The sequence below is a fragment of the Strix uralensis genome, chromosome 4, assembly GCF_047716275.1.
Source record: "Strix uralensis isolate ZFMK-TIS-50842 chromosome 4, bStrUra1, whole genome shotgun sequence".
NCBI classification, from domain to species: Eukaryota; Metazoa; Chordata; class Aves; order Strigiformes; family Strigidae; genus Strix; species Strix uralensis.
In genome coordinates, this window is record NC_133975.1 from 53,851,480 (window position 1) to 53,869,333 (window position 17,854).

Below are 17,854 nucleotides of genomic sequence, written 5' to 3' on the forward strand. Positions count from 1 at the left end.
CAAGATCCGGGTTAAACAGCTTGAAATAAACATCCATGGATTATTAGGTTTTTTTTAAATGTTATTTCTAAACTTGGACAAAACAAATTTTCTCTTAAACCATTGCAATAGCCAGGTTCTCCTGGTTCAGGTTGCTGTGTACAGGTGTTAGCATAAGGCCCATACAGGAAGCATATGATTTTCAGGCTGTTAGGGACATCCCAAATAGGATATGACCTAAAATTTGGGAAGTGTGGTGTAGCAGTAGTTAGTCTGAGAACTCTATGCATAAATTGCATTTTTTTAAGGATTTTTCCCAAAATAATTGGTGATGAAGTTATCATACAACATACCAGGGGAATGATTTCTGTTTTCCTTACTATCATCCTGAGCTGCCAGCGCTGGTGAGGAGGAAGGGGTTGCCAGTAGATGGAGCTGTAGAAGTGAAGCTTTGTGCTGCCTCATCCTAGTGAAAAAAGCACAGCCCTATTGTATAGCTTGAGAAACATGTAGGAAAAAGAGATAAAAGATGACAAATTATGCTTTCAATTTACTTTCGGTAAGTACATGTTCTCATTCAAGTTCAACAAAGATCAAGCAAAACCAATCAATTATGTCAGAAAAAAAAAAAAAACTAATAATTTGAGAGAAATGTACCCAGTGAGTGTGAGAAACTAGCTATTAAAATGTCTTTGCATTACTGTCCATCTAATGACATACTGTAATATGTGCGCAAATGTAATGCTGAAAAATTATTTTAAGTGGCAGCTCACTTCATCCCGCAACACAGGAGTTGATAAGGAAGGAGAGCTGAAATTTTATGTCCCCTAACTAAAGAGATGAGTATATGACATTGTATAGTAGAATAACTTGTTCAAAACACAAAGTCACAGAATCATCTAGGTTGGAGAGGACCTTGAAGATCATCTAGTCCAACCGTTAACCTAGCACTGACAGTTTCCAACACAACTGGGTCAACCCAGAAAGCCAAGTAAATAAACTTAAGCAACTTTGGGGTTTGTGTTTTCCGGCTCTATCTTACATAACTTTCATGAAAAGGTAACGAATCTACTTTAATGAGATAGCTTAGGCTTGTTTGCATTATCTCTGGGCAAAAACTCGGGAAGATTGTAGCTGTAACAAAAGCAGGGTTTTGATTTTGTTCTGCAGTAGGGTTGCTCCAGAAATATTACCCTTTTATCCCTCTCACTTCACCATCTCTGTTCCAAAAAGCTGGCTGTCTTAAACTGCTCTGTACTGAGTAGCTGCCAGAGAACTTGACCTTTTTCTGACTTAATGTCTGTTATTAACTGGCCTGAAGTGGTGCTGAACATCCACACATCTTCCCCTACTAGACTTCTCAGAAGTGGACTTTTTTTGGTATGAAAACCATGTAATCTTTCACTAGGCTAAGTGTTTATCCTGGTGGCAGTGGAGATAGCCTTAAGTTTATGGGGGTTTGTGTTTTTTCACAAATGACATATATGCAGCAAAGGAAATTATGTATTTAATATCTTAATACCAAGAATTGGAGCTCTGGCTTAAAATTAAATTGCATGACAAAAATGCTGTGAAATTTTGGGAGACGCTAGCAAGAATGGGCGTTGACATGGCTTTTGCTTTATCTACCTGACGCTATGCCATGTATGGTTACTTGAAAAGAAGTTAGTCTGGCCTTGTGACATAAACATTGGTTTTGACTCTGAGAGAATACTTATTCTGAAAAATGCTTTGAATTGTTTCTGTGTAGAGCACTGCTCATGGAAGGGTTACATACTCCCTCACCGTAACTTGATATGGAAATACCTCCACCCACACAACTTTCCCTGCTCTTTCTTTTTATGATTTTATTTTGCATTTTCTTATTTTTTGTGAGTTACTGGAACACATGCTAGGTTAACACTGTTTCAAAAAGCTGGCTGAGACTATGGGTTTGCAGTAGGGGTGGGAACAAGGTCAGCCCTCAGTATTTCTTGTCTTCTGTTTCTCTATTGTTACAGCAGAAAGCCCTTGCAAAAAAGTGTATTTCCCCCGTTCATGGGGTTTTTCCGTCATTCTCATACCTGGCTTTTTCTGGTCTGCTATAAATGTCTTCAGCTAATGTGTATTTTGATACTGGACAAAATACATCATGTGGTGTTTACAACTTAACATAGCTTAAAACAAGAAATTGAGATCTGAGATTCAAGTTTTATCTCAGCTGTGCTAATACTTTGCAGCAAAGCTTTGAGAAGCATCTGTGTAACAGTTTACTTGGTCTTAGGGCAGATAAATTGTTCTTTCCTTTGCAGTTGCAAAGTTTCTTTAAAATAAATGTTTCAAAAGTTCATATTAAAAGTTTCTTTCTTTTTTTTTTTTTTTTCTTCCCTTCAGTGCTTTATCAACCACTGTGTGTGTTTTAGAAGCCATTATTCAGGTTTCTGCAGCATGCTCAATGCCTGCTTGGGGTTAACAGACAACCAACAGGCAGCAATGTGTAATGCAAGGGAAGTCTTACCTTTTTGTTAAACTTCCTTGGTTTTAGAAGCCATAAAGCAGAATGAAGGCTATCATAGTCCACTTAGTTGTGCCAGAAACCAAGAAGAGTGATTTTCTTTTTTTTTGTCTTTAAAGTTTTAGTGTTCTTAAAGGAAAATAACCTCACAGAATTCCTGGCCATCTGAAGAAAGCATTTACAGACTGTCTCTTAGACACTACATGACCTCTCCTGTCAGTAAGCTTCCTCAGACCACAGGGTACTTGTTCCCAACTCACACAGTCATTCTGTACAACAAGTGGGAGTTAAAATATTTATAATTCAAACAACTATTAGGAAAATACTGATGTACCAGACTGAGCTTGGGGCTCCAGTGATGATGTTTACAGATGGATAACCTGGTATCTTGGGCTTGCATGAAGAAAAAGTCCACCCAGACCTCTCGAACCTTCTTGGAAAAGTCTGGGAGACTTGGCCTTTGCTACCATTTTAGTGGTGGTAGAAGTTACATGAGGACAAGCTGTATTTCATTTTCAGTTAGGACCATAGCTTATCCTTTGGCTAGGGACAACATGACACATAGTTATCTTCTTTAAAGTGTGTGTGAAGAAATTCTAGGCAGCATTATGTAGGAGTTTCCATGAAAGGATGGAGGGAGATTTAGGCATCTATATAGCCCCAGACCATGTGTTTTTCTTCTCTTGGATTTAGTGGGGGAGGTGGGGGTGTCAAAAACTCTAAATAAATTCAGAACGATTTTCCAGTGCAAATTTCTAAAAATGCCTCTGAAATGTGTTTGGCCTTGCCTTGGTGCACCTGATTTTGGGAAGGAAGGACATGTGGTATGGCTGCAAATATCCCAGAGTGGTCTCTGAAAAACTGGTGCTCATTTCACATGTGACCTGGACCACCTTCTTCCCATGCAGGTTCCCTTTATAGCATCCAAGAAGCTCTCAGTTCCGTGTTCAGTGATGGGACAGTCATCTGGCAAATATCTTTTTCTCCCTGTCCTGCCAGCAAAAACCAGAATGTAATACAGTGTTTGGTATTTGGGGAGGAAGATGAGGAGGAATAGTAGAGGAGTTATTACTTGCTTTTTAGTCTATTTTGCCCATTTCCACAGTGCTTTTGTTGATCAGGATGGGATCAGTCTGAGGAGTGTATTGTGAGCTCTGGATAAAGTTTGCACTGGCACTGAAGCCCTGTGTGTGTCTTCAGGTCTCAGACTGGCCCCCCAGACAGTTCTTTCTTTTCCATATATGTCCTTACTCTGACAGAATAGGGGTCCACTCTGTGGGAGGAGTTGTTCTTCATGGAAATTCAGGACATTGTCATGTACCAGCTCGTGTATGTCAAAGAGAGAGAGGTGTCTTCAGTTTTCTTCTTTGCTGTACCATTTTTCTGGACTGTTTTTGCAATCCGTTTCCCTTGCAACCCACTTACAGGATTATTTTGATTAATCTTCCCATAAGTTATTAATTAAACACATTATGGGTTTTCAGGACATGAGACTCTGAGTCAGTCAGGCTTGCATTCCACCGTTCCTTCATTCTTGCAGTGTTGAAACCCCTTGCTCAAAGCTTGACAGCAGAGCATTCGTATCTTGCAAGAAACATGTTTCTTAAAATGGTTGTGACTCTTCGCTGCATTATTCTTCATCATGAAATTCAATTTTTGCTGTAAGTATTCATCAGGTGGAGGAGGAATCATTTAAGAGTTATGAAACAGAGTTAAAAGGTTAAAGCTAGAGTTAGAAGGTAGGCTTGTCATTATTAACAGTACAAGTGTTTTGAGATCAAAATGTGCTTGGCCTGAACCTGACCTATGAGTGTCATCTGGGAAGACTGGGAAAGCTATTCATGCATTACTTGGTAAATACGTAAGATTTATCATTTCTCCTTCAGTTTTCTAGTGATGACACTGGAAAGCAGATGAGAGCTCTCTTCCATAACCTATTAATTTTCTTGAATTTCTGCATATGATTCTGTTTCTTCAAACCATGTATTCTCTAGGTGATGAATCTTGGGTTGTCATTATACAATATCCTAGTCAGTTACAAAATACTAGTACGGCTAATTGTGGGTATTGTACAGCCACTTTGCAGAAGGTAAGTGTGCTTCTGAAAAGATACGTAGCTATATTTATAAAGGTGGATAAAAATAATTGGAGCTTGAATGTTTCTCAGTATGGAAGAACATAAAGTAAAACGTTGAGGAATTAATTTTGAAGCATGAATTTGAAGAAGTTTGCATTTAAAAGGTTGAATGTCTCCAGGATGCAGCACTTCTTTGGAAGTGGGACAAAGATGGATCTATCTTTCTCTCTATGAAGAGTGCTGCACATGTGTTCCCAGGTAACTGTGTGATTAGAGGCTGTATTTCAGGAAAACCCATGCATGCACTATTTCCTGCAGCCTGCCATAGGTGGGCAGCATCACACTGGAGAGACTTGCCAAGCTGCAGTAGCAGCCTGCCCATTAAATTAACAGGCTCTAGTGCCAACTTGAGTTTATTCAACTCTTGCTTGAAAGAACCAGGCACAAAGTGTAAAGGGTGTCCAAGACCTGTCAGAAGTTTTTCCCTGAAGCCAACATGATTTTTTCTGTCAGTGACAGCTTCAAGCTTTTCCCTTGGGAAGCTTCTCTCTAGGATAGGCTCCTGGCACATAAACCACCAGAGATGATTAAAAAAATCACAGGTTGTATTATAGCTAGGTTTATAATTGTCTTTTAATTTGGGATCGTTAAGATTCACCTGATTTCTAAATGAAAGCCTAAGTGTCTCCAATAAATCTGTTGCTTCAGGAACTAGCATGTCATGTCATTCACAAGCCTCAGAATTAAACCACAAAAATGGCAATGGTGGAGGTACCAATCAGCATTACCACTAGCCTTGTGGGCATGTGTCAGTGTCTACTTCCTCGCTTGTATCTACAGTAAGGCTGCAGTTTGCCAGCAGCACGCCAACAGTATTTTGAGGAATTCTTGAGCTTGTCATGGGGCACTGACCTGAAGCAGGTGCGATGGGTTACGTGTCAAATGTACTCAACAGTATAGAAGGAGATTTCTGTGACACCAAAGTTATAGACCCACGCTTTTTTCATAGTGGAAGCCAGTCCTAAACTACCTTGTCTTCAACTGCTGAGCCTGCTACTTAATGTCAGAGGATATCTTCCCATCCTTTTTCTTTCAGTCTGCAACAGTGCTTTTATGCAGTAGATCTCCATCGCCTCAAAATCTATTGTTAAAATGACTTGTATCCTAAGCCTTTAAGGAGTCTAATGTGTACCTGAAATGCCTCCATTTGTGATGTACAATTGTCTTTAAATATCTCTTAACATTTGAACATAACAGAATGCAAGGTCTCACTCTGTGCTTCACTGGGCTTGTACATGCTGCATATAGAAAATCCATCAGTGTCAGTTCAGCACAGCTACTGCTGTTATCAAAAGCCTACAAATGCAATAGCTGTTACTCATTAAACTGAGCATTCAGATATATTCTCTGAACTGTGAATCTTTTTTTTTTTTATCCCTTACCTAGAAGATGATTCTAAATATATCAGTTATTAATGCTGTAAATCTAGAGACAAAAAATCAAGGTTATGAACTTGCATTTTGATCTCATGGTGTGTTCAAGTTCATATTGTATGGCCAAGGCAATATTGTGTGTGTAATACTTGTAAAGTAAAAGTAGCTCAAGGATTTTTACTTCACAAACTTGGCACAATGTATAATTCTGTGAATGACCCCAGAGAAATATGCATGATGCACGTGTGCTGTAAATTTCTTTTTCTTCAATAGAGGAAAGAACACAAGGCTTCTAATGTGTTAACTGATGGTTTTCCAGATTCCACAAAATATGTATTTGGAATTGTTTTGGCTGTATTTCACAACGTTGTTGAGTTCATTTCCTGGTTTTGTGATCCTCTAAGTTTGCAAATGACCTTCATTAGCAATTACTCCTCTGCTTTGAAGATTTTTAATGAAAATATTTGTTTTCAGCTTCCCAAAGGCAAATATCCATTATACAAACACTGTTACACTGCATAGAAATTTTGCTATGATAACTTTCTCATTCTTGAACAGCCTCTGGAAATAAGAAATGAAAAATTTTCTTGCTGGCAATGTAATTAGTGTCTACTTACGCTCTACATGAGTTGTGATTAAATACAGTTTTCAACATGCATGTTTTTAAATAACTAAGAATTCTGCTAACCCTTAAAATATAAAAGCAGCTGTAGATTGCTCTAAAGAGGTAACATAAAATATTGTGCATGTTGTTTAATGAATAAAGAAACTTATAGCTTTTCTAAAATACTTAATCATTTGGGGGAGCAGTGGCCCAGAGAAGAAAACTACATATAATTAAGTTACTTTTAGATTGATGATTTTTATTAAGATCTACAAGTATAATCTGACTATACAAGTATCTACCCACTCTCCAACAAAAAAAAGAAGTATTGAAAAAGTCTTGGAGTGTACCGAATTTACAGTAAGGGTTCTGCTTTTATCTGTATCACACCAACGCTTAATTATTTTAAATAGAAATCGAGAAGGGATTTAGTTGTCTATATTGAATTCTGGCAGAAATTACTCAAGTGTCTAGTTCTTAAAAAACAGCTTGAAAGTATAACTTCCACAGCATTGTCCTGGGGTGATGGCCCCAGCACCAGTGATGACAGAGAAGTGGGTGCTGCTCTCTTGCACTAGGGTGCAGGGATGCTGCCCCATATCTCTGTTTCAGAAATGCTCTTCTAGCAAGAAATACACTTTGTTTTTTCCTCCCTCGTTTCTGAACAGTGATTCCCTGGAGGTTACCCAGCCCACTGCTTTTATGGCTGCCCCAGGGAGAAGCATGCCTGCCCACCAAGAGAATGCGGATGCGAGACCTGCTCCCACCAGCACCACATCTGCTGCAGCCCTCAAGCCAACGGGACCCCTGGGTGCTGCCAAGTACTCGGGCTGGCAGCCTGCAAACCAAGCAGGTAACTTTCAGTGAGGCTTTTTCTTGTTCACTTAAAAGACAGGAAAACACCGTAGGTATAAAAACAACAGCCTTCAAATGGCTATTCGTGTGTTTTGAGTGCAGGCCAGCTTTTTTAGTAAAGAGAAGAAGAAAAACAAATTTAGCAGTTTTAGTAAACCGGTAACCCCTTGTAAGTAGCCTCATAGATGTAATTGGTTTCACAACCAAGCAAAATCAGATGTCTCTGACCTCTATTAAAATCATATATACCAATCAAATATATATATATACACCTCACAGTTTCAACTTAGTGCTTCCCATGTGACTGTAAATTCAAAAGAGCATATTCCATGGTATTTCAGGGGTGGGAATATTAGCAGACGTGTGTTTTCTAAGTGATCTTTTCTGAAGTAGATGTTAATTTAACAAACAAACAAAAAACCATGAAAAAGAAAACCACTAAAACATTAGAGTGGTTACATATTTTACATTTGTAGGTTTTATTTCAGCGGGGTGCCAGAGTATTGCATAGGTTTGTGATATGGAGGTTTGTTTAAAGGTGGGTTCTTGCAAGGACAATTTATATACCTACTACCTTTGAATGTAGTTTGGTGGTTCTTACCCCTTTAAACCTGCACCAAAATGCTTTATGTCTGGAAAGCATGTCATTTTCTTTATGAACACTCCTATGTTATAACCATATCTGGATTAAGACATGCAGTACATGTAACTGTGTACCTATATTTTTGTAATATTACATGCGGTAATTTGGGGTAATCTTTTAATGTAACTTGTTTCTTAAACTGAATCAGTCTTTGGTGCTCAACTAGAGTAGTAATTTCAAAGGATCTGGGAAATTTGTATTACTAATTAACATTTAACTTAAAATTTTTCTTGTAATAATGAGATTAATATTCTTGATTCTCTTTCTGACAAAATCTAAGATGCTAAACAGCTTGGGTTTTTTTAAGTTCTACTGTTCTACTGTTTTTCCTCTTTAAAAGTATATTCAGTCCAGAAAAGGAACTAGAGAGGCCTTGGCATAAAAATAAAGATAAAACATATGGTGTTAATGCTGCGTGTTTTATAATGTCTTTGGCACATCTGGCTAAATTAGTGTTGTACTTCGTAAAAAATATATGTATTTTGTTTGGACATGCAGTTCTGCTAGCAAGCCTCAAGGTGGCAATACACTGTCGTTGCTATACTTCCCCGTCAAATATTGAGTGTATTCTTAAGGACAAGGTAAAGAGTTAAATTTAGATCAGTTTAATTCTAGCATTGTTTTACTTCTTTGAGTTAGCTATCATTAGAGGAAAAAGAACACCAACTCTTTTTAAAGTGACATTTTTGGTAGCATGCGTACTTAACACAAATGTTTGTGAGAATATGATAATCCTGCATTTTTTAAGTGACTGATTGTGCTGCATGTTTGACGTAACTGTCTCTCTGCCTCACTGAGTGATAAATTTATTTCACTTGCACAGAAACCACCTGTCAACTTGGGGTTTCGGTGGTACCACGCCCATTTTCAGTATGTTGGTAGGTGTTTCACTGCTAAATCCTACTCACATGCTTTAGTATCAATTAACACAAATCTAATGTTTGAAATAGACTTTTTTTTTTTTTAATGATGGACGCATGAAGGAGAAAGATTTACAAGGATGAATTAAATTACACTTGATTCCATACTTCTCTGAAAATCTGTGCACATGCTCTTGGATAATGTGAAAATATCTTTTTTTCACATTAGAGTACCAAGTAGGTACGTGAGGGGGAAAGCCAGACAGAGAATTTTTGGTTGTTATGTTCCAGAATGGCTTACAAAAAACTTATGAAATTCATACTGATAGAGAGGCTGGTGGAAGGCAGTGGTCGTGAGGATGTCAGCTCTGTGCTGCCTTGCTGTAGGGTTCTGTGATGCACTGCTTAACTTCCAAAGAAACAAAGTCATTGTGCCTCCTCCAAAAATATTGAGGGAGCCAGAAATAAAAACTGTAGGAGAAAGAGGCACTGAAAACTCAAAATTTCCTAAAATAGAAGTGCAGGGAGGAAAACACAGCAGTGTGAATGGCAGCTGCCCAGGAATTAACAGGGGCAGGAGAAGGTACAATGTCCCAGGTGCCGGAGGAGCTTCAGTTAGCATTTGCATCTTAGGAACATGAGGAGTCACGCGCTGCCATGGGAAGCTGGCCTGCGCTTGTCCTCCATACATGGAGCTGCTCGCTGAAATGGTGAGGAAAAACAGAATATTTGGAGATGTCAAAATGCTCTGGGCTTTTGTTTGTCTTCTACATTATCTGACTTCATCAGTCTGAAGGCACCTTCATTTTACAGCAGAATTTGCAAATGAGTGAGGAAGTGGTATACCTAGGGCGCCTGTTAGCCTGATTTCTGAGTTGAAAGGAAGCATTTTGAAATTCCAAGTTGTCAAGTTGCTGGAAGTATGTCCAGAAGTTATCTGACAGGTTTCACTGCATGTCTGCCCTGTAAACCTGCCCTAGGCTTACCTGTGTTTTTGTGCCATGCATTGCCCATATTGTTCAACAAGTTGGTAATGCAAAACTAGCAGATGGAAGAGACCTAAGCGTGGTTACAGCAGAGATGGGATCGCCATCTTTTTCTCAGGCCTATATTTTACAGAAATAAAAATGTCCAGGGTTTTTCTGTAGCTGAGCTTACTTAGTAAGGCTGAAACTAGCAGTCTGACAGGTAAAACTGTTTCAATAGTTGAGTGTTTTGATAAAATTAGTCAGATGTTGACAAAAAAGAAAGACTATAACTGTTTCAGGGCATGTTTGGACTTCAGTCATTAATCCTGCTGTTTGTTTGCAGTCTGTGAGCATAAAGTAAAACTACCAGTGCTTCATAGGCCAAACAAAATTTGGCTTCATAGAATGTAGGCCTGACAAAATTTTAAACAAACAAAACCCCCTTCATTTCATAGTTGAAGTCTAGCTTGGGAAATAACTAGAAGAGAGACATAATCTTATGTAAATGTGTGTATCAGTATGCTATTAATAGCAGAAACTTATTTGGAGTACGGTTTTGTAGCACTAATAGCACTCACCCTTCTAATGAATATTGTATATAACACCAAGTTGTTTCCATAGCAAAGCAGGCATGTCGCAGGATTTTGTTTGTGTCTGGGAAAGCTGTAATCTGCTGTTTGGCATGGCATGAATACTACCAACGATTTTATTTATTAAGATGTCTAACTACATAGATAAATCATGTGGTCAGACAGTATCTTTTCATTTATTAGCTGGAATCTTCCTTTCTTGGATAGACCACCAGAGAATGCTCTTACATTTTTTTATTTAAAAGTACCATGGTTTCTTTTTTTGGTTTCAGTTTAGGGTTTGGGGATTTTTTGGTTGGGGTTTTTTTTGAGATTGTGCAAAGATGCCCAAACACATCAGAGGGTTTTTGTTGGAACTGAGGTATGAGCTCCGTTGGTCTCTGTTTCATGACTTGGCAAGAAAAAGGTGTGGAGGAAAAAGATAGTCTAAAATGAATGGCTGAGATAGTGAACCTGGAGGTGCTTCAGGCACCGGGTTTCTCTGTACAGAAGTCAATCATAATCCAAGTGCTCTTGCAGTGATAGCACCCTTGGAGCTGAACTATCCTCATCTGCTCTAGAAGGGGACTCCTGGGGTACCCATGAACACTACTGTGCTAGTCACCCACTGTGAAGGTAACGGAGGTTTTATTCCCCTTTGGAATAAAATCCTGATATTACAGGGTTCCTCAGTGGTTTAATAGAGGAAATGAGGGATGGCTGCCTCATGCTCTCTTTTAGGGCATGGGTAAGAAGCTGGAGAAGCAGGATAAAAGCCTGGCTTGTCAAACAAACAAATGAAAAAAGTCTGATCTTTGGCACATTGAGTGCACAAGAAGTTGAAGATGGGGAGCAGGTGGGGCGTGCACACAGTGCAGTGGTGGCATCTGCCAGGATCGTGGTTTCCAAATAACACGTTTGCTATCAGTCTCTCTTGTCTGCATTGTTGATTTTTTTCAATTGTTGAAATAAGTCAAATTGTGGCTGTTGCTCTGTGTTAAGTGTACAGACTAGAATTTCTAATAGTTCTCACTTCATTTTTATCGAGCTACGAAGTTCTGTTCACCCACCAGAGGGAGAAATTTTTTTACAAGATTATATTCAATTAAAAAAAAACCCAACCCAGAACATCCTAGCTACATCGTAGTAAATTATTCTACTGCGTGATATCTTAACTATTACTCTACACTTACGTAACACTGCTCACCCCCAAGGAACCCCGAAGTGTCCCAGTACCATGTGCAAACACACGATGCATGCACAGGAAAGGCTTTTACCACCATGCAGTCACTTCTTGGGTGAAGCGTAACAGCTGCTAGTCAGCATGCTGTAACACTCCACGGCATCTTGAAAGGAAGTGAATAGCACCATGGCAAATTGAAACTGCTGGGACAATTTAAGAAGTATAATTACCCAGTAAATGCAGTTACACAAACTGGAGTTTGGCCAGGAGACGAACTGTTCTTGTGGAAAGCGCAGCAGGATCTGCAATGGTCAGGACTTCCAACATTACATTTCTCACACAAAATCACCTCCTCTTTCCCAGCATCTTCAAAATGCTGCTGTTGGAGGGCGAGCTGCTGGCACAGTGAGGACTGGAGAGGCTGGGTGCCAGGCACAGTGCTGCCAGCACCGTGTCCTGCCTTCCCATGCAGGAGCTGGGCAGACAGCATCCTCCTTCACTCCTGTGGGTCTGACGGGATCGTGGGGGTCCCATGGTGAGCTGGTACAGCTGGTGGACAGAAAAACTGCTTTGCTGCTTAGAGAGGAGGGTTTCATTGCAATCAGTGACCCTCATTTATCCTGAGCTTGTCAGCTGAGTACAAGGATGGGATGGGGAGGGTTTGTGATAGAAGTGTCCAAAGCTTGCAGTTTTAAGTGACCAGTTACCTGCATGTGCCAATTTCCTTATTTCCAGGGTGTCTCTCAGCCTGATACCACTGGGATATATAATCCTCTTCCAGTAGAGCTGCTCGGGAATGTCAGCATATTCTGCAATACCCGCAACTGTCAGTTGCCTAATCCCGAGCCAGCACATGTGTTAAGCACATGCTCCCTTCAGCAGAGGGAACACACTTGGAAGCTAGCTGTAAGCATAGAAAAATTGCTCCCCAGGCAACTTTGTTTGAAAAATTCTGCTATTTCCTTGCAGTTGTTTTTGTGTGTTTGGTAGACTTGCATTTACCATCTCTGGATGGTGATCTTTAGCGTGCTGTCTTGTGCTTCTTTTTTTTTTTTTTTTTTTTCCCCAATTTCCTATTCCCTCTATAATATTAGAACTTTAAAAGAAGAGGAAAATACAAGCCTGCTCCTAGGTGTGATCTGACATCCTGTCCTGAATATACTGACAGTTTGGGTCTTTGTCTCCTTTGTGACTTATTCTGTAGAGTTTTGCTAAGGAAAGTGGGGTAAAAATCTAGACTGTATCAGACTGAGGTGTTTGCCCATAAGGTCAAACCATATGAAGCTGAGGAGAGGGAGGGAGGCACCAAGATTTACAGTGCTGTTGCAAAATGCTTGTCCTGCCAGTAAGGCCTTGCTCAAGATCCCTAAAGGGATGGACTGCAGCACTTTCTGTCCTTGTCACCTTTGTTTTTCTGTGTTTCATTTGTAATTACCCCAGCCCCTATCTCAGTTATGTTGACCTTACAGGCTGCACTTATTTGGTAAGTTGAAGGCTCATCAGCTTTGGGAATACTTTTGCATGCAAAATGCAACCAAACTGTTGTATTAGCATCACCTTGTTCATAAAGTTCTGCAATTTTGTTTTTAGGGCCATCTCATCCCACTTTGTTTCCTTTGTAGAACAGGTAATTAAAGGCAGGACTAATTATTATAGGGGTTCAAGGACCTATGTGCCCATTGAGGACTACGGTCTGAACTTGGGGAAGAAACTGGAGTAACACTACAAGTTAAGGGAAGTCCTTACATTGTTGGTAAGGCCTCTACTAGAAACAGTCCCAAAACATAAACAGTTTCAGTATTTTTCACTGAAGAAGTTTGTTAGATTGCTTCTTCATGATGCAGTCACCATTCATAAAAACAGAGAGCCTTGTCCATAAAAGTAGTATGATTGACAGGTCAAAACACAAAAGCTTCCTGATCCTGGTGGATGGACTGTTATTAATTTTTCATCTAATCTAAATCATCATATTGTCATGTGACAGCAAACCACGAGAATTTATTCTTACAAGTTAAGTAATGTGAAGTCACTTAGCCAAGCAAAACCCATTGTGAAACCAGAGTAATTTATAAATGTCAACCTTAATTTGATGGTAGTATGAAATTGTAACTCCTGCAGACATGGTGAAAAAAATGAATATGTTTCTAAAACTTGAATGTTTATATTTAAGAAGGGGAAGATTATAAGTAGTGATGCAGAAATGTACCACCTACTTGTTGGAGGCAGAATGACCTGGTGTACCTCACTACAGGATCTGCTGAACAGAAACTCAATTTTCTATTACAACTACGACCTTTGACAATTTTCCTGTGACTTGATGTTGCTAAATTCATGTGCTGTTGCACCAAGCTGTGCACTTAAACTAATTGCATACATAAATCAGATAGATGCATGCTCCTTTCTCTAGTCATTTAAACAGAGATGAAGAGATTATTTGTCTCTGTGGTTATTTCGCACCCGTTGAGTGGGAACATTCATTGACCTTCAAAATTAGATACTCATCATCTTTTGATTTCTTAAAAAGTAACTGGCCTGTTGTCACAGGCTGGCTCACTGAATCAGTTCCCTTTCATTCGCTAGCACCAGCTCAGAGCAGTGATGTGTCCTGTTCAGATGTACAGGTGTAGGACATCCAAGAATTATGCCTAATATTTTTTCAACAAATGAAAACTCAATATTTCTCTGATAAATGCATTCTTATCACTATTCAATGTTAAACATCATCTCCGTGAAACTGGCAGATAATCTGCATGTGAGCAAGACTGGACAGTCGGTGCTCTCCACAGGCATAGTCAAGCTGTCGACATCAGAACAGGAGCTAAAAGCGAGGGAGGCAAAATGTTATCTGCAGAAAGCTACCAAATGGCTTTCTAAACCGTCACTCCAGAGAAATGAAACACTGTTGTACAGGTCTTACTTTTCACTTTCTTCTCGAGGCATGTTTTCAGTAAAAGCGACACCAGTTGTGCCAAATTTGTGACGGTATGTGATGTAACAAATCACACGAAGACAGGCTGAGCGAGCCAAAACCACCATACTCATTTTAATTAAGATGCTTTACAGCTAATTTAGCCAGAGCCTTTCCAGTTGAAAGGCTGGTTGCTAGCACAGGAACTAGCCCCTCCAGTTGCAGGGGTTGTTGAAATTGGGCTGGGGTGGCACCTGTTGTGATTTTCCATGGGGCACATACCAGCCTTCACCGGCATTTAAAGACATGATAATGGTTTAATCCTTCCTGTTCTGCCTTTAATCAGCGATGGGGGTTTAGCTCTGACTGCACTTCAAGACTGTTAAGGCACAAAAGGAGAACTGCTGAACACAGGGGTTTGGGTTGGTGGTTTTTTTTTTTTTTTGTGGTTTCGGGTTTTTTTTCTCTTCTCTTGCTTGTCCTGTAGCTTTCTGTGCTGAACTTGTGTGATTTCACGCAGGCCTGGGAGTGGATGGGGTGTTATATACGGCTAATGTAACGAGCTGACAGCCGAGCTTTTCAGACATGTTGCTTCATCCGGCCATCTGTTTGGTTTGGAGGGAAGGAACAGGAAGATTTCTTACTGTACAGATATATTAAGAAAAGTCAGAAAATTGGATGTATGAAGCCTTATATTTTCCATTTATAATACAGTAGTTTGATAGCAGCGTATAAATCACTGAGTTAGAACACTTTAAAATGAAGTTCTGGCACTCCCATCGCTTAAAGTAGCATTGTTATTTATAGATATTACATGAAGTCTGATGTTATGTTTAAGTGAGCGTTAAACAGTTCAGGCTGTTGTATTGTTGCTACGCACCGGAGAACTTCTGTCAAAGTGACTTTGGCACCACAGCGTATCCGCCTTTCTCCCTTTGTCTTCCAGACCTTTCACCAGTGTTTGCAGTTATCCATGTGCTCAGCGATGGAACAGCCTATTGTTAGTTTAACGAGGGCAAAGTCACACTGGGATTTTTGAAAAAGAAAAAAAAGCCAGTTCTTTACCTTGCCTAAAACTTTGTTAAATATTAAACTAGTCATACCAAGGAGTTTAGTGAAAACAAACACTGAGGGTTTGCTAAACTTAAACCTAATAAAGTAGAAAGTTAATAGTTGGGTACAGAGTGTTTTCTGTTTTAGAAAAGCCAGCTATGACAATACACAAGTGCAAATCAACAGTGCTTTAGAAGGTTTAATTAAAGAGAGCAAAGGTGAAGTGAAGCCTGCAAAACTCCAAAATTTGGCCACAGAGATCTTTTCATGACTTGTGGAGAACGCAGGCCTCTCTGGCACTCAGGGTAGAATAGCTCCTGATGGGGAGTATAATTCTTATAAATTATTTTTCATTTATTTATTATATTTACTTATTTATAATTCTTCAGAGCACCTGTGAAAGTTTCTGCGTTCTGTCCCCCTTCAAGCAACAAAGGTGGCACCCAGAAAATACGTGGTGAGATTGTGTCATGAGGCAGCCGGAGTGGTTTCCTTTCCCATCCCCACGCAGTCATCGTTCACAATTAAAAATGTACATGCGCCTTGCCAGATTTTGGGTACCAGGGCACCTCCCCAGCACTCTTTGAGAACAGAGCTGCTGATGGGATCCAAAATCATATATGTAAAATATAAAAAGCAAAGTATAAAGCATAAACCACAGGAGAGCTTAGACCAGTTGCCAAGGGTTGAGAGGTCTTTGCTTAGACTGAGTGTAATAATTCGTATCTACCTTGTTATTACTGGTGTGCCCTGGTAAAAGCTTCTCATTGCAAGAAAAAACACCTGCACAAGTTTTCTCGGTCTGATGTTTTTCTTTAAACCATGTGGTTGTGTTTCAATCTGAAAGGTTTCCAAAGGAGTAGGGAAGAGAAACGAGAGGAGGAGAATGCGGGAACTCTAAGTGTCCCTTTCCTTTCTGCTTGCAGAAAAAACAACTTGTCCAGTACAGAAGTGTTAAACTTGCTGTTAAAGTAGAGGGGATAGTTGGGAAACATCAATGGTCATTCTAAATAAGAAAACTGACTGAATATTTGAAATTCTACAGCTACAAGAGGTGGAATATTGCTGGAAGAAAATACTGAGAATTCATATAGATTTTAAGCCTTATAATATAGATTTTAATATAAATAGATTTTAGGGCTTGTTTGTTATTCCCCTTACTCTGCATTGTGGCTGTGATCCCATGGGAGTCCTGTGTCTGCTGAAAGTCTGGGTATTGAACTCTTGAGTTCACCAATTTCAGAAGTGGAGTGGGTCCATTTGCCTTCGATGGTCCTCAGTGCTAAATGCCCAACTTGTTTTTGCGTAGGCCACAGCTCTTGCTTAACACAGTACTAATTTGTGTGGTTTATGTTATGGTTCGCCTGAAAGAGAGTTTTTGTTTTAACATAGAGTCGTTAGTAGACTGAAGTTATTTCCCTAAACTGATGAATTATCTTCTTCTCTCCTTTTTAGTGCTTTGAATAACTCAGAAATGACTGATCTATCTAACAACTCTGTAGAGAATGTTCATGAGGACAAATTCTGCTCCTGGCCAGTAGTAACTTTAAAGTTGGTTAGTTTTCAGAAACGCATAATTCATAAAAACAGCATTAATGAAAGCTGTAATGAGACCAAAGAAAAGGGACTGTGATGTTTGTACTTTTTTTTTTTTTTTTTTTCCTTTAAGCAAGTAGAAGGGCTTTTTTTTAACTATGCGGTGTTAACAAAGAGCTAGATGATGTGTCTGAATGGGCTTTGGGATTCAGCAGATAACGCAAACAGAAATTAGCAATATACTAGAAGCTGTGCTGCAATGTGCTTTTGCTATAAATCAGTCATAAACAGATTTGGTTTTAGTGTGTATTTTTGTCTTCTCATGAAATGGGACCTGAAAATTCGAAAGCCATGTGTGATGACAGAGGAGGAAAGTGCTATTAATCAAAACAACTTTTGTTCATGTCTTCAAAGCCTTTCTGCCACCTTTTCCATTTTATCTGTTCCTATGTTTTCAGTTTAGCAGGCATTTATAATCTATAATGAACTACAGTAGCAGAGTGACTTGTTCAAGATCAAGTGCTTCTATTCCTAAATACTTTCTATTCAGGTGTGCTGAAAGTTTCTAAAACTGAGGTGATGTTTTTTCAAGATATTGCAAATTAATTAATTATACATTAAATATAATCAGTAGTCTTGTATTTAAAAAAGAACCAAGGAAACAAACAAACAACAAAAACACATCAAAAAAA

General features: G+C 39.3%; 1 protein-coding gene across 14 annotated transcripts in view; it reads left to right on the forward strand.

Annotated features, from left to right (window-relative positions):
• PDLIM5 (PDZ and LIM domain 5) overlaps nucleotides 1-17,854 on the forward strand; it is a 131,357-nt gene that overhangs the window by 95,526 nt on the left and 17,977 nt on the right. For all 14 annotated transcript variants that reach the window (XM_074866770.1, XM_074866764.1, XM_074866763.1 and 11 more), the window contains one exon: nucleotides 7,256-7,440. In XM_074866770.1, the coding sequence (XP_074722871.1) occupies nucleotides 7,256-7,440 (185 nt within the window). The remainder of the gene's footprint in view (nucleotides 1-7,255; nucleotides 7,441-17,854) is intronic.